Here is a 22,622-nt window from a genome sequence, read left to right as displayed (position 1 = left end):
CTTGTGCTCTTAGAGAATACACAGACAAATGTAAGAAAGCTAAACACTGTGTAAAACTAGCTAAACAAAAGTCACGGGAAGACTTTGGTAAGAACATAGAAAATAAATATCAAAAAGGTCACAAGATATTCTAGAGATTGTTGAAGAAACTCAGAAATTATAGCTCAGAAAAGAGTGCTATAAAAGGAATTAGAGATGATAAAGGTGACATGAGAACTGGAGAAAAGATATCCTTGAAGTATGGATTAATTATATCGAAAAATTGCTAAATGAAACACGCAGTGATAGCACAGCAAGTAAAAAAGCACTCAACATCCCTGTTGAGTGTTTTTTTACCACAGAGTCAGGAATACGTATCCATACTTATAGAAAAAGAGATCAAAGGCCTGAAATGTGGAAAGGCAGCAGTGATGATATTCAGCACGATGATATGCTCAAGTATGGAGGTGTAAATGTCTTACAGTGGCTGCACTTGCATAGTTCAGAAGGCCTGGACAGAGGAACGAATTCCGGATGATTGGAGTAGAGCTCTCATAGTACCCATATATAAAAATGGAAATAAAACTGAATGTGAGAATTACAGAGGTATTTCTTTACTGACTGTTCCTGGTCAGATGTACACAAGTATACTTGAGAAACATTTGAGAAGGATTGTGGAAGAAGCTTGGTGAAGAACAAGCTGGATTCAGGCTAAATAGAGGCTGTAGGGTCAGATTTTCACTTTACGACAAATAGTTGAGAAATCATGGCAATATAACAAAGATCTGTATTTAAGAGGCAGTGAAGGAAAAGAAGAAAGCATATCAAAAGTTCCTTGCAAATAAGTCAGATTGTGCTCTTAGAGAACATAGAGACAAATGTAAAAAAGCTAAACCCTGTGTAAAACTAGCTAAACAAAAGTCATGGGAAGACTTTGGTAAGAACAGAAAATAAATATCAAGAAGGTGGCAAGATATTCTGGAGATTGTTGAAGAATGACAGTTGACTTATGCCATGAGTCTGGAAATTCTTCCTCTGCAAATATTCTGTAGTTCATATTTTATAGTAAGAGGAGGAGATCCATAGAAGATCATGGCAGGTGTTTTATCATCTCATAATGGATGTCATCTGGATTAACTGTGCTATTGGGAGATAGCAAAAGAGCTCTTTTGGGCTCTTTCTTAACAAATGGCCAAATTTTACAGCTCAGTCCCCATGGTAAATAGAATTGAAGGAAGTACAGGAAGATGGTTTAATGTTAAATTTGTTGTCAGACAAGGACGTACACTATCCCCTGTTATTCATTATATATGTGGATCACATCATGAAGGAAAGTGGTATTAAACCTGATATCAAAATTGGAGATATTAATCTCAGCTCTGCTTTATGCGTATGATGTGATACTTCTAAATAAATCCACTACAAGTCTGCAAGATTACCTGAATAAAGGAAAGGATTCTGTATTTAAGTTTTGTAGATCTGGAAAAGGCATACGACATGGTGCCAAGAGATAAGCTATTAGTCATTAAAAAGCATTTAATGACTAAGACAGTATCAGGACTTTGGACTGCTGGCTGTGGAGACAGGTTGAAAAAAATGTGGATTGCAGAGTTTAGTTTATATGAGGAAAAGATCTGATATGATAGACACATTTAAGTTAGTGAGAGGATTTTATCAGATTAATCCAGATGAGATTATACAATGAGTAGAAACTGAGAGGGGGGGTGGAGAATTAGAGGCAGTACCTGGAAGTTATAAGAATGTGGTGAAGAGGGCAGGGTGCAGAGTAGATTTTTTACATGGAGAATTGTCACTGAATGGAACTCATTTGTGTTAAGGATTTTACAATTCGATATGATAAATATGTTGTCAGGTGGATGAACCTTCCATGATGAGTTTGTTGACTCCATGGAGGGTGCAGTAATCTATCTATGTTCACTGGGCATCTACAGATGCTGTGTGGTCACTCCGATGCTCGGTGATGTTCCACACCAGGCCTCGCCATGTAGTCCTGTTGTTTGCTTTTCTGGTAGCCTCAACTCTCTGAAGATCAGTCACTCCACACACGCTATCCATCCATCCATCTCATTGATGGTCTACCCCTGCCTCTTTTTCCAGGAACTTTACCTTCTATTACTATTCTGAGAAGTCCTCCTTCCATCCTTTCTATGTGTCCAAAATATTTTAACTTTCTTCTGTCAATATCCTTAAGGAGCCTTAAAGTTCTACTAATCTTTTCTAACACCCATTCATTTACGCCTTTCAGTATACGATATCCTCAACAGCCTTCTGTAACACCACATCTCAAAAGCAGATATCCGTTTCTTATCTGACTCCTTTAGGTTCCAAGTCTCGCATCCATAAGTCGCTGTTGGAAAAACACCTGCATCTAAAATCCTCAACTTTGTTCCCATGGAGATAGATCCATCCTTACTGATTTTAGACAGGTCTCTGACTGTTGTTTTAGCCATTCCTAACCTTCTTCTGACATCTTCTGAACAGCAATTCTTCACATTAATAATGGATCCCAGGTACTCAAACTTGCTGACTTCCTCAATTCTTTCTCCATTAAGATACATTTGTTTCTCAAGAGCTTCTCTGTTTGTTTTTCCTTTGAAAACCATGATCTTTGTCTTGCTAGAATTGAGTTGAAGTCCTCTGTTATTACTGATCTTGTTAACTTTGTCAAGAATTAGTCCTAGTTCTTCCATGTTATTACAAAGGAGTACTGTATCATCAGCATACCTCAGATGACTGATCAATCTACATCCTATCCTAATTCCTGTCCTGAGCTCATCCAGTGCTTCACACATGATGTCCTCTACATATATACTAAACAAGTGGGGAGAAAGTAAACATCCTTGTCTAACTCCTTTTCCAACTTGAAGCCAGTCAGTCAATCCAACACCTGTTCTTACTGTGGCTTCTTGCTCCTTATACAAGTTGGCTATCAACCTGATAGTGTGTTGAGGAAAACCCATTCTTTTCATTACTTCCCACAGTTTCACGTGCTCAACACAGTCAAAAGCTTTAGAGTAGTCTAAGAAACACATTACCAGAGGGAGTCTGAATTCTTTATATTTTTCTATGATCTGTCTAAGGCAAAGGATCTGATCTCTGGTGCCCCTACCTTTCCTAAAACCTGCTTGTTCCTCGGGCATCTCTGCCTCAACTTTAGCCTCAATCCTATTTAGCATGATTTTTAATAAAATTTTGCTTGCATGAGATATCAAACTAATAGTTATATAATTCTTGCATGCCTTCATATCACCTTTCTTATGTAGTGGTATTAAAACTGACTTCTTCCAGTCTCTAGGCCATGATCCTGTCTCCTATATCCTTGTAATCAGTCTATGAAAAGCTCTTATCTCTCCATCCCCTGTGGCCTTAATTAACTCTGCTGGGATTTCATCTGCACCTGGGGCCTTATTGCTGTTAAGCTGCTTATCTGCTCTTTCAACTTCATGCCTAAATGGAGGAGGTTCCAAATCAAACTTTTCTTGGTGGGAGGACTCCACATTTTCTCTATCCACTCTGCTGTACAGTTTCTCACAGTATTCTTTCCATCTGTTTTTGATTTCCAACTCTTCTGTTAGTAATGACTCATTCCTGTCTTTGATGACATTCAATTTAGGCTTAAACTTGTGCTTTAAGTCACGAACTAAATAAAACATCCTTTTATAATTATGCCGTCTCATCTGGAACTCTATTTCTTCACATTTATTAGGTGCAGTAATAATAATAATAATTATTATTATTCTATTCTATCTGTATATCATCATTTCCCTTTTATTTGCTCTAGTTTTCCATTTATTTTTTACAAATAAAGAGGTATTTGAATGTGTTTGTAAACACATTCAAATACTCCTTTTGCTTAGGGGGCAGTCTTTTGCCTATTCCTTACACATCAGGTTTACTTGATTTCAGTATGGCATTCATCAGCAGTTCTCTCATTGTCTCTACCCTCACACCTCTCATAATGCCATACTTCGTTCTCATAAGTGTGGCATTATGAGCAGCTCGAGTGATGAATTGCTCACTGAATATCTCAGCTATAGCCTCTGCAGTGTACTGTTTTCATCCATTGACATCATTTTACCACATCTTATACCAGCATGATCTTATTATTCTTTCTTCTACCTGCCACATATCAAAAGAACTGTCTAGAATTTTTCTTAGCCCAGTTTGCTAATTTCTGCTCTTATTGCACTTTTGCTATCCTTACTAAATGAGTTGCCTTACTAGTCTCTCTTTATATAACTGAGTATTACCATTATTCATTGCAAGAATTCAGTTTCGTGCAGCATAAATTTTGTGACAACTGATCTGTTACAAAATTTAAGAATGACATAAGTTTTACAGGTGACAAATTCCACGACTTGTGAAGTTCACTATAAATGTCACAGAACATCTCTCCCTCTCGGCAAATTTTGGTGCTGAAAGTTCTTTTTGAAAGTATTTATTAATAATTAACTCATTCTTTTTTTGCATTATTATATTTATGAGTGTTTGTTTGATTAACTTTAAGGTTAGCATGCTTAATTTTGTAATTTTCAAAGGTTTAATTTTTGTTTTATTATACACTGTATTGTGCATCATGGTGGCAATGTGTAAAACATAGATGGGCAATTTAACGTGCTTGATTTTGTTTACTATAACATGTGCGAAATGTATGCACTTCATAGGACTAAACTTTTATGGATGGAGAATGAATGTGTTTTTCATGCTTCTTGAATGAATGCGAGAGGTGTCAAGAGATTAAGAAGAATGTTAGTGGTAAATTCAAAGAGGAAATGTGTGGGATTGGTGTTACAAGGGGCATGAGTGACTATATGAATAGGAAAACATAGTGCACTTACAGGAGTTCTCCATAGAACAAAATGTTTCAGTGGTTGGAGAAATGCCTCGCAGATGATATGACACAGAAGTGAAAGAAGGGGGGGGGGAGATTCAAGGGGAGAGAAAGCAGAGTATGAAAGACCAAAAGCATGAGAATAAATATCAGATTTTGTATGGTGATTCATTGATAAGAGGAGTGTGTGAGGGGAGCATGATGAAATAGTGTTTCACCTAGTTCTAAGATTAAGGATGGTTGTGATACTGTAAGGATGTGGAGAGTGAAGATGAAAGGAATGTTTATTTTTGGAGGTACAAATAATTTAGCATGTGACAAGTGCAGTATGCGAGAAATGAATGTGAAAAAAGAAGAGTGAGAAAGTAAAAGATGTGAGTCTGTTGCCACAGTATGACAGTGGCAAGCTTAGCTGGAGAGCTATGATTCCTCCTCTACAGATTGTGCAGAAGGAATGGTGTAGAATTTGTAGATGTGTGGAGTGAGTTTGATGGAAGGAAGGAAGGATTTATTTAAGATTAATGGCTTACATTTGAATGGATTTGTGGTCAGTAGTCTTGAGATAGTGTTATTTAGTAAGAATTTAGAAGTTAGGGAAACTAGAATGTTTTTTTGAGGGGAGGTAGGTGAGCATAGGTCCAAGTAACATAGAGGTTAGTAAGTGGCAGAGTAATCATATCATACTAAATGTATCACTGCAGATTCTTAACTTTTCTGGGCTAAGGAGCACAAGGTGTAAGGGAAGGTGTGGGATGAATGGGGTATTGCAGTTTAGGTATATCAATGCTAGAAGTATTCAAAATAATGGTTAAGAGTTTTTAGTATTGGTTAGCTCAACTTGGCCAAAATTTATAGGCATTAATGAGACTTGGTTGATCTAGGATGATCTATTCATAGTAATAGAATGCAAGGGATGCCTTAGAGAAGAAAAAAGGAACAGGATGGCGTAAGGGGTTTTGTTTATGATAGCAGATGACCTGAAGCCAAAGAGAGTAGAAATATATCAGGGCGACAGGTATTCAGAGCGCTGTTCATTTGAGGCTGTCTGGTGTGAGACAGAGGAAAATAGGATGAAATATGTAATTAGTAGCTGTTATAATCCAGGAGTATAAGGGAAAATGTAGATGACATGCATTGGCAAATTAGAATGATGAGTGCAGGTTGAGTAATTATTATTGGGGATTTCAACTATAAGGACATAGATTGAGAGGAGGAATGGTCATAGGCAGGGAAGGAAATTTAATTTATACAGCTGCTGAGAGATAATTACCTAGGCAGCATGTAATGGAGGGATACGAGGTTTGAGAGTGCTGGATCTGATCATAGTATCAGAGAAATCAACAGTAACTAATCAGGCTATGCTGCCTCTGCTTGCGGAAAGTGATCTTGACCTGGGAGATTTCCAAGCATCCAGAATTTTCTGGATGCCTGAAAGGGATATATGTGGAATTACAAAGTAGGTAAACTGAGGATCATCTTTCAGCAGTGCCATGGCATAAGAACTTGAAGGGGAAGAGATGTTGGTGATACATGGGAGATGGTCAAAGATGGCACTGATGGCAGTACTGGATTGCAGTACTGCCATCAGTGTAATGCACCATATGTAATATTTTCATCCAAAAGTGCATACATAACCATATAGTTTGCCACATTAAACTGACAACCATCATCCTTGCCCACACTGCCAATTTATTTAAATAATCTCTCTAGATCTCTGCATCACCTGTATAAACTATTGCTCTCCCTAGTTTTGCATCATTAGCAAACATCTGAATATTCTGACTCAAAATCATTCCTTGTATCAATAATATACAAATTAAATAAAGGTGGCCTTAGTTTAGAGCCATGAAGCACTCCATTAGCCATCCTCATTTTCCTGGATTCTACTAGCCTGTTAACTGCCCCTATCTATGCCATCAGCTTCATATCCATTCCCATATGCTCCAACTTATGTAATAGTTTTCCATTCTGTATTGTGTCAAATCCAGCATTATCATAGTTTAGTTATTTACCTTATTCAGCTAGCTGTCACTCTATCATAAAATGTGAGTAAATTATTAAGGCAGGAGCCCTACCTCTCACAAGGCCATGCTGCTCATCATAGATTATCATATTCCTGTCCACCCATTTCTGAATTCTGTCTTTATTCAACTTTTTGAATACTTGAAGCACCACTACTGAGTTACTAATTGGTCTGTAGTTTGCTACTTCTTTAGCAGATTACATCCTTTATGTGATAGAGCTATCTAGCCCTCTTTCTCTTTCTTGCACATTCACATAACACATGGGCTAGCATGCTGTCCAATCCTACTGCTGTATTCACATTGGTATTTCCCAATATGCTGAGCATCTCAAGTTTGTCCTTCAATTCATACATCACCCTCTGTTGTTTGTCAACTGCAGTATCTCTATCCTTACATATTTATTATTCCTCTTGCTTGCTTCATTTCCTTTGATCTGCTTGGCTAATTTTTTCTCATACGATGATTAAGTGCTCCTTACTATACTAGTCACCCCTTCTTGCCTGTGCTTTATATTGCTGAAATGCATGCTGATCACCTTTTTCATTTTATTCCCACAGTTTTTTTTTTTTTTTTTTGCAGTTCCTGTTTGAAATAACATTGTCTATAATATTTTTAAATGAAAAGAAAAAATTGCATCACAATTGGAGCAATATGCAGAACTGGCTTATATAATTTCCTCACAAAATAGTTTATGTAGGCCAAGCAATTATCATGGGAGACTTCAACTATGGTGATATACTTGGGTGGTCTGAAAAGTTCTCGGCCTCGACCATAGATTGTAACACTATTGGCAAGATTTTTTTTTTTCTAAGTTGGTACATCTGTAATAAGCATCCATCTAAAATTGCAAGTCATTCTATCAAGTAGTTTGTTTTATACAGCTGTCTGAAGCAAAAGTGTTGTCTATCCCTTGAAATGGATAAAATTAAGTATCATGCGATTATAAAATTCTTTCTAAAAGAAGGTTTAACACCAAAAAAAAATTCATTTTCGAAGTTCATAAAAGTTTATGGGCACTCTTCTCCTTCATTTTCGAGAATTAAGAAATGGGCTGCCGAGTGTTTAAACATGGTGGGACCAGCCTTGAAGATGATCCATGTGAAGGATGTCCAAAAAGTGCAACAACACTAGAAATCATTGATCAAGTGCACGATAAGGTATTGGATAACTGGCGAGTCAAATCTGCTTGAAATTGTCGAGACTATAGGCATTTCAAAAGAACGTGTAGGATATATTTTGCATGAAGAATTGCAAATGAAAAAACTTTGCGCAAGATGGGTGCCGCGCTTGCTCACAGCAGATCAAAAATGCACTCGCATGAAAATCTCTGAACGGTGCTTGGACGTTTTAACAAGAATAAAACTGATTTTGTTGATCGATTTATTACTATGGATGAGATTTGGATTCACCATTACACACACCAGAATCCAAACAGCAGTCAAAGCAGTGGACAGAAGCCAGTTGTTCAGTGCCAAAGAAGACAATCGGTTCCATCAGCAGTAAAGGTCATGGCATCAGTGTTTTGGGATGCTAAAGGCATTTTGTTTATTAATTATCTTGAAAAGGGTAAAACAATAACCGAGGAATATTATTCCAATCTTTTAACCAGACTATACGGAAAAATTCGTGAGAAAAGAGTCGGTTTGAAGAAGAAAAAAAATCATCTTTCATCAGGACAATGCACCTGCCCACAAAAGGTGTTTTGGCAATGAGAAAATTAAGGGATCTGCACTGTGAATTGTTGGAACATCCACCCTATTCCCCAAATTTGGCTCCCTCTGACTTCTATCTCTTCCCAAAACTAAAACTCTTCCTCATTGGTCAGCATTTTTCTTCAAATCAAGTGATTGCAGCTGTAGAGGGATATTTTGCAGATCTTACTGAGAACCACTACAGGTACGGAATAATGGTGGTGGAGCATTGCTGGAACAAATGTATTAGTTTTAAGGGAGATTATTTGAAAAATAAAAATTATTTTGAAATTATAAATTTGTTTTTTCATTGTGGGACAAGGGGTTTGAGAGCGTTGGATCTGGTAAATAGCATCAGAAGATCTATCTATAATTACAGTAGCCATTCTACCTCCAATCAGAGAAAGTGACCTTAGAGTCTTGTCCTTGGAGGTTGTTCAACATGTGGAATTTTCAGTCAAGAAAGAGTTTATGGAACTACAAAGCTGGTGATTAAAACATACTTATGAGGTAACTTGGAGGCAGTGCCATGGCATAAGAAGCTACATGGAATGAATGTCATTTAGTGCATGGAAACTCGGGTATACATTTGCGTAACTCGGGGTATGCTTTTGCATGTAATTTATATATACAAACATATAATTGGGACCAAAGGTTTACAAAAACACCTATATTTTTTAAGAAATATAATCATAATTGGAGTTACTTAAATATAAAAAGCTAATAAGCTTCATTTCGGCAATGAAAACATTACTTAAATTAAGGGGATATTAAATCCCACATAGTTTTAAAACCGAATAAGAAACTCAAAGATTGGAATCAGAGAGTTTCTTGCCGAATATAGTAAACTATAAAGTATCGGCAACACTAGCGTTAGCAAATGCAAGTGATCCTAGTACGTAGTACTATACCGATACTTTACTACGCCGATACTTTATAGTTTACTATATTCGGCAAGAAACTCTCTGATTCCAATCTTTGAGTTTCTTATTCGGTTTTAAAACTATGTGGGATTTAATATCCCCTTAATTTAAGTAATGTTTTCATTGCCAAAATGAAGCTTATTAGCTCTTTATATTTAAGTAACTTAATGGTTGCACCTGTTTGGATAACTCGTTCGCAGAGTATATAAGTTCTTTTCGCTATACACTTTGGTATTAGGTCTAGCTACTCACTGATGAAGCCTCAAAAAAGGCTGAAACCGGTCTGGGTAGTGACCTCCCTCCATAATGTAATAACAGCATACATTTCCTAGGAAATGTGTTTTTACATTATGGAAAATACCTAAGAATAGCGATCTGAACTCCCCCACCTTTGCAACGAGTTGCCCGGTATAGTACTACGTACTAGGATCACTTGCATTTGCTAACGCTAGTGTCGCCGATACTTTATAGTTTACTATATTCGGCAAGAAACTCCCTGATTCCAATCTTTGAGTTTCTTATTCGGGTTTAAAACTATGTGGGATTTAATATCCCCTTAATTTAAGTAACATAATTGGAGTTTTTCGTACATTTAAAAAAAAGTTATTTCGATGTGGATGGTTTCATAAAATCTAACAGATTTGTCTGATGGCATAATGTCTTTTTTTTGTCGTGCAAAATTTCTTCATAGCAAGCTAATGATTTTTTTATTCCTTGCCTTGTGGCTACAGTTCGTTCCTCGTTAGAATCTATGTCCTCCAAAATCTTTAAACCTATCTTTTATGATTGTTCTTACTGTGGATTCCTGTAGATCGAACTTCTTTGCTAGCTCACAAATTTTCATTCCGCCTTGAAAATCTTTAATAATGTTGAGTTTTGTTTCCAAAGTCAATGTTTTTCTTTTCTTGATAGCTGTAGAAGAATCAGACTTGCTTCTTTTGGACGACATTATTATTTTTAAGTTTTAAAAGAGGTAAACCGTGAGTAGACATATCGGTACACAATAAATAACGGAAAAAACTCACGTAGAAAGATTATTTATTAGTATAATTTTTGCCTGTGTGTCACAGGCATCCTCAGTACATTAAGCTTAATGTACTGAGGATGCCTGTGACACACAGGCAAAAATTATACTAATAAATAATCTTTCTACGTGAGTTTTTTCCGTTATTTATTGTGTACCGATTATTATTTTTTATGTGATAAAATTTTTATCAAGAACATAATATTAAACAATCGCAAGGTTTGTAGACTATAAAAATCGTGTTTGAATGGAGACCACACAAAACACGTCAGTGTTTGTTCACTGCATGTGCGACACTGGCAAATGCGGCCAGCGCCTGAAAGATATGACTAGTGGTGAAGCGGGATGGGAATACGTACATATAAAAAAACCGTGTAATAACTCCGGATTCGCGTAAGTCGGGGTATGACTGTACTGAGTTTAGATCATACTTGTTTCATTTTTTAATGTTTCAGGAACAGATATTTGCTATTAGTGCTTTTCACACTTAAGTGGCCTGGTGTTTTTATATTGATCCTATACATGAAGGTCGAAGGACCTATAAACATATCAGTGCTGGGTGCAGGTGAGGACTGAAATAGAAGTTTATTATTTATTTATTTTTTGAAGAGTTGTAGGTTCTAGTTTGGGAATACTTTATGAGGAAGGCTGTTTCACAGGATAGAGGTAAATGGAATAAAAGAGGAAGAGGACAGGCATGTTCAGTGTGTTTGCAGTAATACAATAAAGGGATGTTAGACATCTGCTCTTCTTCTATTAACAGGTGCAACAGAAGGTGGAGAAATGATTGTTGCCAGTTCATTGTAGCAGTGACCAATGAAGTAACTGCAGAATAGACAAGATGCTAAAACATTTCATCTGTGAGATAGAGGTTGAAGTGAATCTGTAAGAGAGGGATAATTTTTGAGCCTGTTTGTAGGAAAAATTTTAGGTGCACCACTTTAAACATGTGAACAGTATTCTAAGCATGGGTACATTTGAGATCGGTATATAATTAAGAGTTGGTTTAGTTTAAATAGTTAAAAGAGTTGGTTTAGTTTAGTTGGTTTCTTTAAAATAGCATCTTAAAGAAAAGAGAATGTCTAGTTTTTTGGATGCCAATCAAGCTATTGGTGTGATGTGTTTGTTACAAGAAACTGGAGGTAAAGATTAGTCCAAACAGAGAGATTTGAGTTTTTTTGTTTTTTTTTTCTTCTTCTTATGTGGCTCCTACCCATGACAAGTTTCTTTAAACTTCTAGTACATTTGTACTGTAGGTGAGTTAATGATTTCTTTTCTATTTTTATTGATTTGTATTTATTTATATTTTTAATTTATTTTTACCAGGTCTGAAAACTCCACTCCAGAGAACAAACATGGAACTTTTTCAAGCCACTTCAGGCCTCCAATAAGGATCGGTGGTCTCACACTGGGTGATGAAATCCATCATAAATCCCACTTAAGTGATTTATGTATTACTGAGGATAAGGATAGTGAGCTAAGATCTCTTTTGCAAGAGAAAAGGCAAGACTGTTTTGGTGACATTGAATACAACAAGATTGTCCTTGCCCCATTGAAGGATAGCGTGTAGATCAGTGTTTAAGGCAATAGTTGTAGCCTGGGTTAAAAGTACTGCCTTCATCCTACTCATTTGACAAATGAGTAGGTTTGTCAAATTAGTAGGATGAATGGTGAGTACTAGCATCTGCAAAGCTGTGGATAGGATTAGTGGCAATCGAGAACATGTACGTCATTTATGTACAGGAGAAAGAGAGTAGGTGATAGTACAGAGCCTTGAGGCACTTCTGCATTGGTGGTGGTGCAGCTCAAAGAGAGGGAGCCATCTATCATGACTCACATGAAGCAACCAGAGAGAAAGCTGACTACCCAATTACAAGGGTGGCAGCGAGACCAAAGGATGGCAATCTGTTTAGCATGACTCAATGCTGACATGGTCAGAAGCTCTGGAAATGCCAAGAGCAACAGCACAAGTTACTCTGAACCTTTCAATTGCACATAATTGGTGGGCCTCTAATTAGTGGAGAAGTTAGCTGTTGATGACTTTCTTCATTATTTTGGAGAGGACAGATGCAATTGGCAATTGGTCAGTAGTGGACTTCTGTCTCCCTTTTTTGGAATAGGCTGTGTATTGAGATTGCCTCTATGCATTGGGATGAGTACCAGCGATGTATAATAGATTGTAGAGATGATGCTAGACAGGTGTTAGCTCTGGAGTAAATTGTTTGAGAACAGTTGGAGAAATGTCATCAGTACCAGAATATTTTTTAATGTTCAAGTTATTTATTAGATTGGCTTAATGGGTAGTGTATCTGTTCTCCAACTAACAGGCTTCAGGTTTGAATCTTACAATGAGCATGGATGCTTGTGATTGTTTTTATGGGGGAGGGGGTTGAATTTCATCACCAATGTGAGACCGTCACCCATATACTGGAGGGCTGAAGTGGCTAGAAAAGTTCCATGGTTGGTCACTGTAGCAGGGTTTCTGGAGTAGGTAAAAAATAATTTAAAAAATACAAAAAAATTATAAAAATAGATAAAAAAATCCTTAGCCAATCCATTGTACTAATGTACTATTGGTTTACAACTGTTTGTGGGTGGGAATCACATAAAAACTCGTGTGTGTCTATGATAATTTCATCCATTACAATTGCATAAGCAAATGATATTTTTTAACCATAAGTTCAAATAAATTTGCACTCAGAATGTTTTCCAGCCTCCGGTAATGTAATAGGACTCTAGATATTCAGTTTGTTCATCTAATTAGTTGATACAATCAATTTTATTTATTTAATTTTTTTTTTTCATTCTTTTCCATACCAAGATCAGGCTATAGTGAGGTGTTAGTTATAGTCAAATCAGTTCGTCTATAGTTTGCCATATCATTATGCAGTACATCTTTTGTTAAAAAATATCGAGGTTAAGGTCATGTAATATCGAGTAAGTAAAAGTCACTATTTCACTCTGTTTTTATTTTAATTAAAGTTATTACTCAAACACATTAGTAATGTCTATTAATTTGTTCACAATGAAACTGATTCATTCTTGAGAGTGAAGAAGAGGGATGTGGAAAAATTATGGATGCCAATGATGAACAGTGCTTCCAGAAGGCACAGAACAGAAATAAAATCTGCCAACACTGGATGAAGGAAACTCGGTGTGAAAGAGAGAGAGAGAGAGAGAGAGAGAAAGAGAGCAATTATCAGACAGACAGACATTCTCTATCTCCTAATGGTGAAAGGCATTAGTTATGATCCTCGTTCCATTTAAATTTTTTACAGTGGTTTATTATTATAATTATTGTCATTAGACCTCCATGGAGTCAAGAGACTCAGGAAGTCCCACTCTCACCATATCTTGACTATCCATGCAAAAAAATCTATTCCTCATTCCCTTGCTCACACTTTCCTTATATAATTTTCTCTTGTTCTCTCCCCATCTCCACAAACATTCTGTGAAAAAATCTTATCCACATTAATCTGGTGATTACCCCTTACCAATTTTTATATCTTAATCATGTATCACCCCCCCCCCCTCTTCCTTCTATCCACTAGACTGCAATTTGTATTCTCTCAATCTGTCCTCATACTACACATTCCAGAGACCAGAAACTGACTTAGTGAATTGGCTCTGAATCCCCCCCCCCCCAACAACTGATCATCCTTTTTGAAAACCAGGCAATGAAATCTATGCACTGTAATCCATATGCAGTCTGATCAAAACCTGCATAGATTTGGTCATTTAGTTTTCAAAAGGATGAGCTGTTGAAGGATGGGAGGGGGGGGGGGGGTTCAGAGACAGTTCACGAAGTCGGTGAATTGTCTCTGAAGGTGAAAGATGTTATAATGGAATCATAACATCCTTACTTCTACGTGCCAGTGGTTTCTGCATCATTCCCATAATCAGCTGTGTTGTCCTCACAATTTTAGCAAAATGTCCATGAAATATCAAGTCCCTGTCCACCACACCCAGATCTTTCATCTCCTATACCTCCTCTAAGATATCCCAATAATCCTATTCTCCGCATCCCATCTTTGCTTTCCAAATTTTAAAATTTTGCACTTTGCTACATTAAACTGATATCCCTACACACACACACACACACACACACACACACACACACACACACACACACACACACACACACACACACACACACACACACTTTCCCATTCAGACAGTCTATTCAAGTCCTCTTGTAAGACAACATCTGCTCTACTTCTCATAATTCATATCACTATTTATGCCCATTCCAATGTCATATACATGCAAATTAAACAAGTGACTTTCCTCTTCTGGGATATCATTCCCCCCCCCCCCCATATGCAACCTGCTGATACCTATCAGATAGCCAATCTTCAATCTAATACACTAATCTACTATCCAATCCCATCTGTTCCAATTTAACTACTAGCTTGTTATGTGGCAAATATCGAAAGCCTTTGCAAAGTTTAAATATACTACTGTATATGCATCTCCCTTGTCCGATATATTTGTCACCTTGTTATAATAAGTATGCAGGTCGCTAAAACACGATCTTCCTTTAGCAAATCCATGCTGTCCATTAAAGAGAATTCTGCTACTGTCAACCCAGTCCTGAATCTCTGTCTTCACTAGCTTCTCCAGCACCTTGACCACAACTTCAGACAAGCAGATTGGCCTATAATTCAAAGCTTTAGTCTTATCATCCCCTTTATGAAGTGCAATGATTATCCTTAAAAGGGAAAGTTAAAGATGTTAACTCCCTGGAACATTCCCTCAAGACATACAGTGATATACCATCAAGTCCCATGGCCTTGTTGACATCAAGTTTACCTAATTCCTCATATACCTCCTGCTCACTCACCATCTTTGGTGAGTGAGCAGGAGGTATATGAGGTATATTACTTCCCCTTTCCCACTGCTCTCAAGTTCCACAATATGTTATAATCACAAGGAATGGAATACTTTAATGAACTGCTCATTTAATGGCTCTGTTAATATCCTCCACAGTGTGTATCATTCTCCCATTATCACTGACCAATATTATTATTATTATGTGTCACCTCCAGGGAGTCCCAAGACTCATCGAGGGAGGACCCTTGCTCCACAGCTCTCTATCTCCACCAACTACAACAAACCACAACTATTATACACCAATGCCATCTACCGCCCACCACTACTGGTATTTCCAGAGACAATCACAAACATCCTTGCTTATGGCGGGATTCGAACCTGCAGCCTTTTGGCTGGAGAGCAGATACGCTAACCACTCGGCCAACCAGGCTAGCATCATCCTCAGATAATTATTCTTCCTTCTAATGGTCATATATTGAAAAAAACTCCTTAGGATTTCTTTTAGCTTTATTTGCTAATTGCTGCTTGTACTGCACTTTTGCTACCCTTACCAAGCAAATCACCATCCTTGCTTGTTCTTTGTACTATTCATGTAACTGATTATGGTTACTCATCTTTTGCTGCTGCCACCACAATGTCTTTTTGTTAGTGATTGCATGCTTCACCCCTGCAGTCATCTATTTTATGCCTATCTTATTTATTTTTCTCCATATCACTTAACTGATATAATGATTTTATATCTATATTTGTTTGTTGCATTGATCTTTATACTTGAATTTAATAATATTCTTTATCCTTATATTTGCTTTTATTATTTACTATGTTTTTATTGTTTTGTATACTCTCCAGTTTTTAGTTGAATTTTGAAAATACATAAGCACATGTATGGGTTGTTTTGTTTATTCATATGTTATTTAACTCACTCTGACTTGATGGCTTTTTGTTCAAATTTAGTATTTGGAATTCTTATAAAACTATGTCCAGCCATTTTAGTTTTTGTTTCAGTTGGAACATTTTCATGGGCACAAAGAGGAAAAATGAGTAGGATCATTCCAGTTTTTTTAATTGGACCCAAAAGAAGCTCTGAGTTAAGGTAATCTTGAGTCTCTAGTCTATCAACCGTTCAATTGGGCTCTGGGTTACTTATAAATGGGCCTCAACATCATAACTAAAAGTAGAATCATCCAAATAAGTGAACTTGTTTGGATGATTTTTCAGAACGGAAGGTTCTGATAAATTAAAGATCGCATAATCAAAGTACATTTATATGGTGCTCTATCAGAATTTGGCTGACATTGCAAGGGTCAATTAATTAAAGGTTATGTAAATGTGTAAATGGTGGGTCACCATGTGTGTGTGTCCAGGTTGACATGCTGCAGATGTTAACCTAGATATGAAGGTTGAAATGTGGAGCAATTTTTTATTTTTTTTTTAAATAAAAGTTATTACTCAAATATATTAATCTCTATAAGATTTTTACAATCTGTATAAATACAAGTTGGTTCATTTATTTTTCATAATACAGGTATCCCTTGCTTAACGCGGGATTTAATTAACGCGCCGAAATTAATTGCGGCAAGAGTTTTGATTAATGCACCTTTAACCCTGTGTAGCTCGCAGCTGATCTGACAGATACATGCAAAATGTTTAATATAAATATTCTCACGCAATTCAGCGTATAGCTTGGAGGTCATGAGAGTAGCTGTGCATTCATATGTTACGAGTGATATTCCGTGCTGTTTTTTGCTGTCAGTTTGGTTTAGTACATGTTATGTAAAGGTTTGTGATATTTGACAGTAAATTGTATCTCTGAGAGAAACCACGACCTCCGATGTTAGTATAGTATGGTTTTTTTTTTTTTTTCCAATAATTTCTACATTGTAACTGAAAATAAATAAACCATCATGTATTATGAAATAGAGAGCCAAAGGCTTATTTTTAATACATGTCCTCTAGGAGATGTGCATTACATTATGGAAAATACTAAGGAAAGGGATCTGGAGCTTACTCCACCTTTACTATGAGTTGCCCATAAGGTTGCTTATGCTTGCATCCGCTGAAACTTTTAGTTTCCATTTTTCGGCATGATACTCTTGTAGTTTCTATATTCGGCTGTGAAATAATGTTGGATTTGGTACCACTTAATTTGTACCATCATGTATTGTATTTGCAGTGTTTTTTCTTTATGTTTTAGTGCTTGTTTGCTGAGGGCTAGAGTAATTTTGCTTGTTATCGTAGAATTTATGCCGATAAGAAAAAAAAACTAAAACTGTTCGAACGACTCTTGATAACTTCTTTTGGTAAAAAAATTGCAGTAAATAATGTAGTATAGTACACCCACAGATTCGAGACCCTTCGAACTTCTGCGCATGTCACAAAAAGGAGAATCCATTCCGATTATAGGGTAATCAATCCGTCTTGTGGGATGGGTTGTTTATTATTACACGTCAGAAAATTAACTTCTCTTTTATGATCATTGTAATTTTTAAAGTGATAACTATTTTGCTTGTATAACAGTTGAAAATTTTTATGTATAAAGCACGTAAATTCACGTGTTGGTGACCAATTCGTACATCGCTTTATTTCTTTCTCCCCTTCAACATGAATGGACACCTCTTGGTAGCCTACCAGTGACAGCTTTCTCTACTGTGGATGGACTATACAAGCATTTATTAAACATTTAATTTGCATTCATTTTTTATCTTTCCTAAAAGAGTACCATATAAAACGAATTATTAATACAGTAATCGATCATGGATAAAGTGTAATTTTTACCATTGATTATTAGACTTGATTAACGCGATTTTGATATATGCGGTAACATCGAGGGATTAATTAACCGCGTTAATCGAGGGATGCTTTAGTTATAACACACACACAAAAATGAAGGTGCTCTTCATCCCGTAGTTCATGAGAAAGACGAAGCTTGTTAAGAAGTTGTTCAAATTCAATGTTAGCATTGGATTTGAACAGCTACAGATTATATGCAATAGGAAAAGAAGAGGATTGTTTCAGAGCACAGCTGTAGAAGGAAATGAACAAAAAGGAAGAAAAATATGTTTCGTGAATTTGGAGTTGAACTGCAAAGAAGTTTTGATTCTGATTAATGTTACTTTTTTTTTTATCTAGTTCTTCTTTTATCATCTATATGTGCATCTCAGTTGGAACATCAGAGCCTCCATTAGTTGGTATAGCCCTTTGGTTGGAAAGACCTGGGTTTGAATCCTGTCAATGACATGAGGAACCTTTATCAGGTGTTTTCAGTCAGATGGTGAGTTAGCTGGTCTTATACGATGGAGGTTTTTTCTCCTGGAAACTCGGGTTTTTCGTCCCTCAGATCAGGCACACCAGCTAAGAGAGCACACGCAATTGACAGACAAAAATACATTATAACCAATAAGATGGTGGCATGCTGCCTATATGGGACTCATGGCTGAATTCTCTTCATATGCTAATTAATTAATTGGAACATCCACCTTCTTCCAGTTTTCCTAAAGGATTACCAAGTCAATAAATTCCTTTTCATTCAACTTCAAATCCGCACATGAGATTGATTTAGGGAATGGATAAATTTCCCTAAATGCTAGTAAGGCTGCTAATTATTAGTGCTGCAGAAGATGCAGACCAGTAGTGCTACATGTTAATAGTTCGATAGATAACTTGTTAATTATGCATGTAGCTGACTGTTTTACTAGTTTAGAAAGAAAAATATTGCATGTTTCATGTATTGTAAATACAATTTTATTTGTTTATGGAATTTTACAGGTCTACATTTGTTGCCTCTGCTGCATTTCTAGACTCTTTCCAGAAAGTTGCTGATATGGCTACTGGTGCAAGAGGTAAGCTAATTCATCATACAAGCCAGTTTTGTAAATTAAAATATTTATGCATCTGTAAGCAGTTTTTGATGTTGCAGATAGAATTTATAGATGGCTTGATAAAATATATAAATATGTGTTTTTGTTTTGGTGACTGTTTTATTTGTCATTTTAATATTACACTGTTGCAGGAGCTACTAAAGATATTGGAACAGCATTGACTAGAATGTGTCTCAGACATCGAAGTGTAGAAGCAAGATTAAAAACATTCTCAAGGTAACATTCTCTTTTAAACATTAACAAAAGCAGAACAGTGATTGTGTACTTTTCTTATTAATAGTTGCACTGATTTTTTTTGAGTGATCTTTATAAAATTAGAGGAAGCTTCATAGGGCTTGTCTGGAAAATTAGTATATTTATGTTGTTAATTATGAATTAAAGATATCATTATGAAAGAGGTAGATGATGGCTAGAATTTTACAGAAATGTGTATTAATTAGGCAAATTGAAGAGTGCAAAATATTGGGTTCAAGTGGAATTTTGAAAGAGGAAGCAAATGCGATTGTCTGACAGGTAGGATATGTATACAGTGATTCCATGGTCAGAGGCATGCTTAGTGACATGGGCTAATTGAAATGTGAGCAAGAATGAAAGTGTTAAAATGTAAGAGGGTACTAGTGATAGGAAAGAAATAGGGAGGAAAAAAAAGAAGAGCATGGCACAATGTTGTAAATTTTAAGCCAAATTCTGTAGTACTACATGAAAGTTTGAGAGATTGGAGAAGCAGAAAGCAGGAAAGGAAACAAAACTACAAAAAAGTGCAGGAAGAGTAAGTCAAGAAATTTATTTCTGCTGAAATAGATGATAAAGGATATGTATACAGTGATTCCATGGTCAGAGGCATGCTTAGTTAGCAACAGAAGTGCATTTTTAGAAGGAAAGATTCAGATATGACTGAGACAGTGTGTAAGCAAGTAGAATGAATGGATGTTATTATTGTGTTTGCAGAAGAGATGATTTAAAAGGAAATAAGTATGGAATTAGAGAAAATATGAAACGGTTGTTGAGTGAAGAAAAAGAACAAAGGCTCAATCAGGATTGTGAGAATGCTGATGCAGAGACCAGTGATTGCAAATGATTCAGTGAATAGACTGATAAGGAGAAATAGGCAGTATGTTGATGTATTAGATGATTTTTGGTGACAGAAGGATTTGTACTTACAGGATGGATTAACGATATTAGGAAGTGTCTCTTGAGAGTGATATTCAGTTATTTTTTGGATGATGATAAGTTAGGGAAAGTGATAAGGACATAGCTGTACAGAATAATTGCAGATTGACTTACACAGATTGGTTATATGGGTAAATAACAGTGAATGTTAGTTCATTTTTGCCAAGTATAAACCCTACATTTTGTTGCATTAATATTTTGAGTCCTAGACTTTCTGTAAGTATATATACATATCGATGTATATTTACATCAATAGGACTCAAAGTGTTAAGCTTACATTCAGACAACTGAATATCTCCCTGATTTCAGATTTAGCTCATTGTTGGCAGAATATTATATTAATTTGCTGTATGTAGTCAGTCAAACTAGAAACCTGAGGGTTATTGTGGATAAGGAGTTAAAGTTTGGGACCACACTGTAAGGAGATTAAGTTGTTGATAATTACTCTGCTGACTTGGACAAGAAATCCAGAAATTCAGTCCCCTTAGTACTGCATACTGCTTTCTCCGCAAAGTTTATATTGCTATAGTTGAAGTCCCTATAATGATCACTCAGTTCCTAATGATCGCTCAATGCCTAAACAATCTATATTCTCTGGTCTATAGTAATATCCAACTAAATATCTTGTCTTTAGTCTATCTCACACCATATACTCTCAAAGCCATTAATGTTATTTCCACTGTGATTCTCCACCCTGAGAGGGTGCAGTTAATCTCTTATCATGAGTAACACTCTATCACCACATTTACCTTCCCCATCCTGTCAAAATATGCTATATCCTTTGATTTCTATCCCTATTAGAACATCCTCCTCAGTAAGTTTCACTGAATACCAGCAGTCTTTGGAGAGACTGAGTCAATCAATGCCACAAACTCATTCCCTTTATTTCTAATGCTCCTAGCATTTGTATATACATAAAAACCATTTCATTCCAGTATTCTTATAGCCATTATCACCATTATTACAGGATATATTGCTAAGGTAGCCCATAAGATTACTTGGCTGTTGAAGAACACATTAACAAGTAGAAATAAGGCTTGATACACCCACATCTAGATTACTCTGCTCAAATCTGGTTCCCTGGGTTTCTTGGGGGGGGGGGGATGAGGAAGCAGTGGAGAGGATTCAGAGGCAAGTTACCAAGATAGTAAGTGGCCTGTGGAATGATCTCTATGAGAATAGATTGAAGATGTGTGGATTGCAGAAGGTGGTTGATAGGAGAAAAAGAGGGGATATGATAGAAACATTTAAGTTGATTAAAGAGCTTTATAGGATAGATGCAGGAGAAATATTTCAGCACTTGGCTAGAGGGACCAGAACAAGGGGTCATGCCTGGATGAATAAAGGTGTGGTTAGTAGGGGGCGTGAGGACTAGATTTTTTTGATTGGAGAGTTGTGAATGAGTGGAATTTGTTGCCAGAGTCAGTTGTGAGTGCTTTGTATGTTGATGGGTTTAAGAGGAGGTATGATAGATTGGATCTCCCATGATGAGTCTTCGGACTCCATGGAGCTGCCCATATAATAATAATATTAATTATTACTCCCTTCATACTCCATCGCTCTGCAATATAGTATACACCCTCACATTTTTTAATCTACCATTCCCACATGAGGCCATCCCTGTTCATTCCACTCTTGCAATTTTAGTTATCCTGCCCCGACACGCACGCACACACGCTCGCTCACTCAGAAAGCAACAGTCTCTCCAAATATCTACAACTTTCTGCATTCAGATGTAGTCCATCTTTTCCACACAGATCTCTTCTATCCTCAAATATATTCCAGTCCCCTCTTCCTACACATTCTCACTATCATCTCATTCATTATCACTACCCTTCTCCTCGACTTTGCGTTATCATACACACTCACTACCTTTGCTCTGACACATTTCTGCCTTCACTATCCCTAACATCGATCTCAAATCTCTCACTACATGTTTCACACTACATCTTTTCATTTGTACCAACCATTATTACTATTATCTCCTCTACATTTTTACTTCTTTTCATTGTCATTGCCATACTCTTTATTGTTCCACCCAGCAAATTAATAAAAATAGAAAAAAAATCTTTAGCTCACCAATGATATGAATGTACAAATCTGGAAGAAAAAAAAAGAAAAGAAAGAGAATACTAACTTATAAGAAAAAATAAGTTATTCTCCCACTTTATTGGACTTTGAGAAGACCACATCTGAACCACTGTGTACAGGCATGTTCATCTGAATTCCAAGGAGATGGGACGATAGC

At 36.5% G+C, this 22,622-nt stretch overlaps 1 protein-coding gene across 1 annotated transcript in view; it reads left to right on the top strand.

The window, feature by feature from the left end:
• The window catches only part of LOC150110297 (uncharacterized), a 270,355-nt gene that overhangs the window by 40,849 nt on the left and 206,884 nt on the right, over window positions 1-22,622 (top strand). Inside the window, exons 3-4 of the mRNA XM_090395533.1 lie at window positions 19,092-19,165; window positions 19,336-19,420. Of these exons, the coding sequence (XP_090251659.1) occupies window positions 19,092-19,165; window positions 19,336-19,420 (159 nt within the window). The remainder of the gene's footprint in view (window positions 1-19,091; window positions 19,166-19,335; window positions 19,421-22,622) is intronic.

The sequence above is a fragment of the Typopeltis vanoorti genome, chromosome 1, assembly GCF_054136105.1.
Source record: "Typopeltis vanoorti isolate ZY-2024b chromosome 1, IOZ_Tvanoo_1.0, whole genome shotgun sequence".
NCBI classification, from domain to species: domain Eukaryota; kingdom Metazoa; phylum Arthropoda; class Arachnida; order Uropygi; family Thelyphonidae; genus Typopeltis; species Typopeltis vanoorti.
The sequence above is the reverse complement of the archived record's forward strand: the minus strand, read 5'-3'. Positions and strand labels throughout refer to the sequence as shown.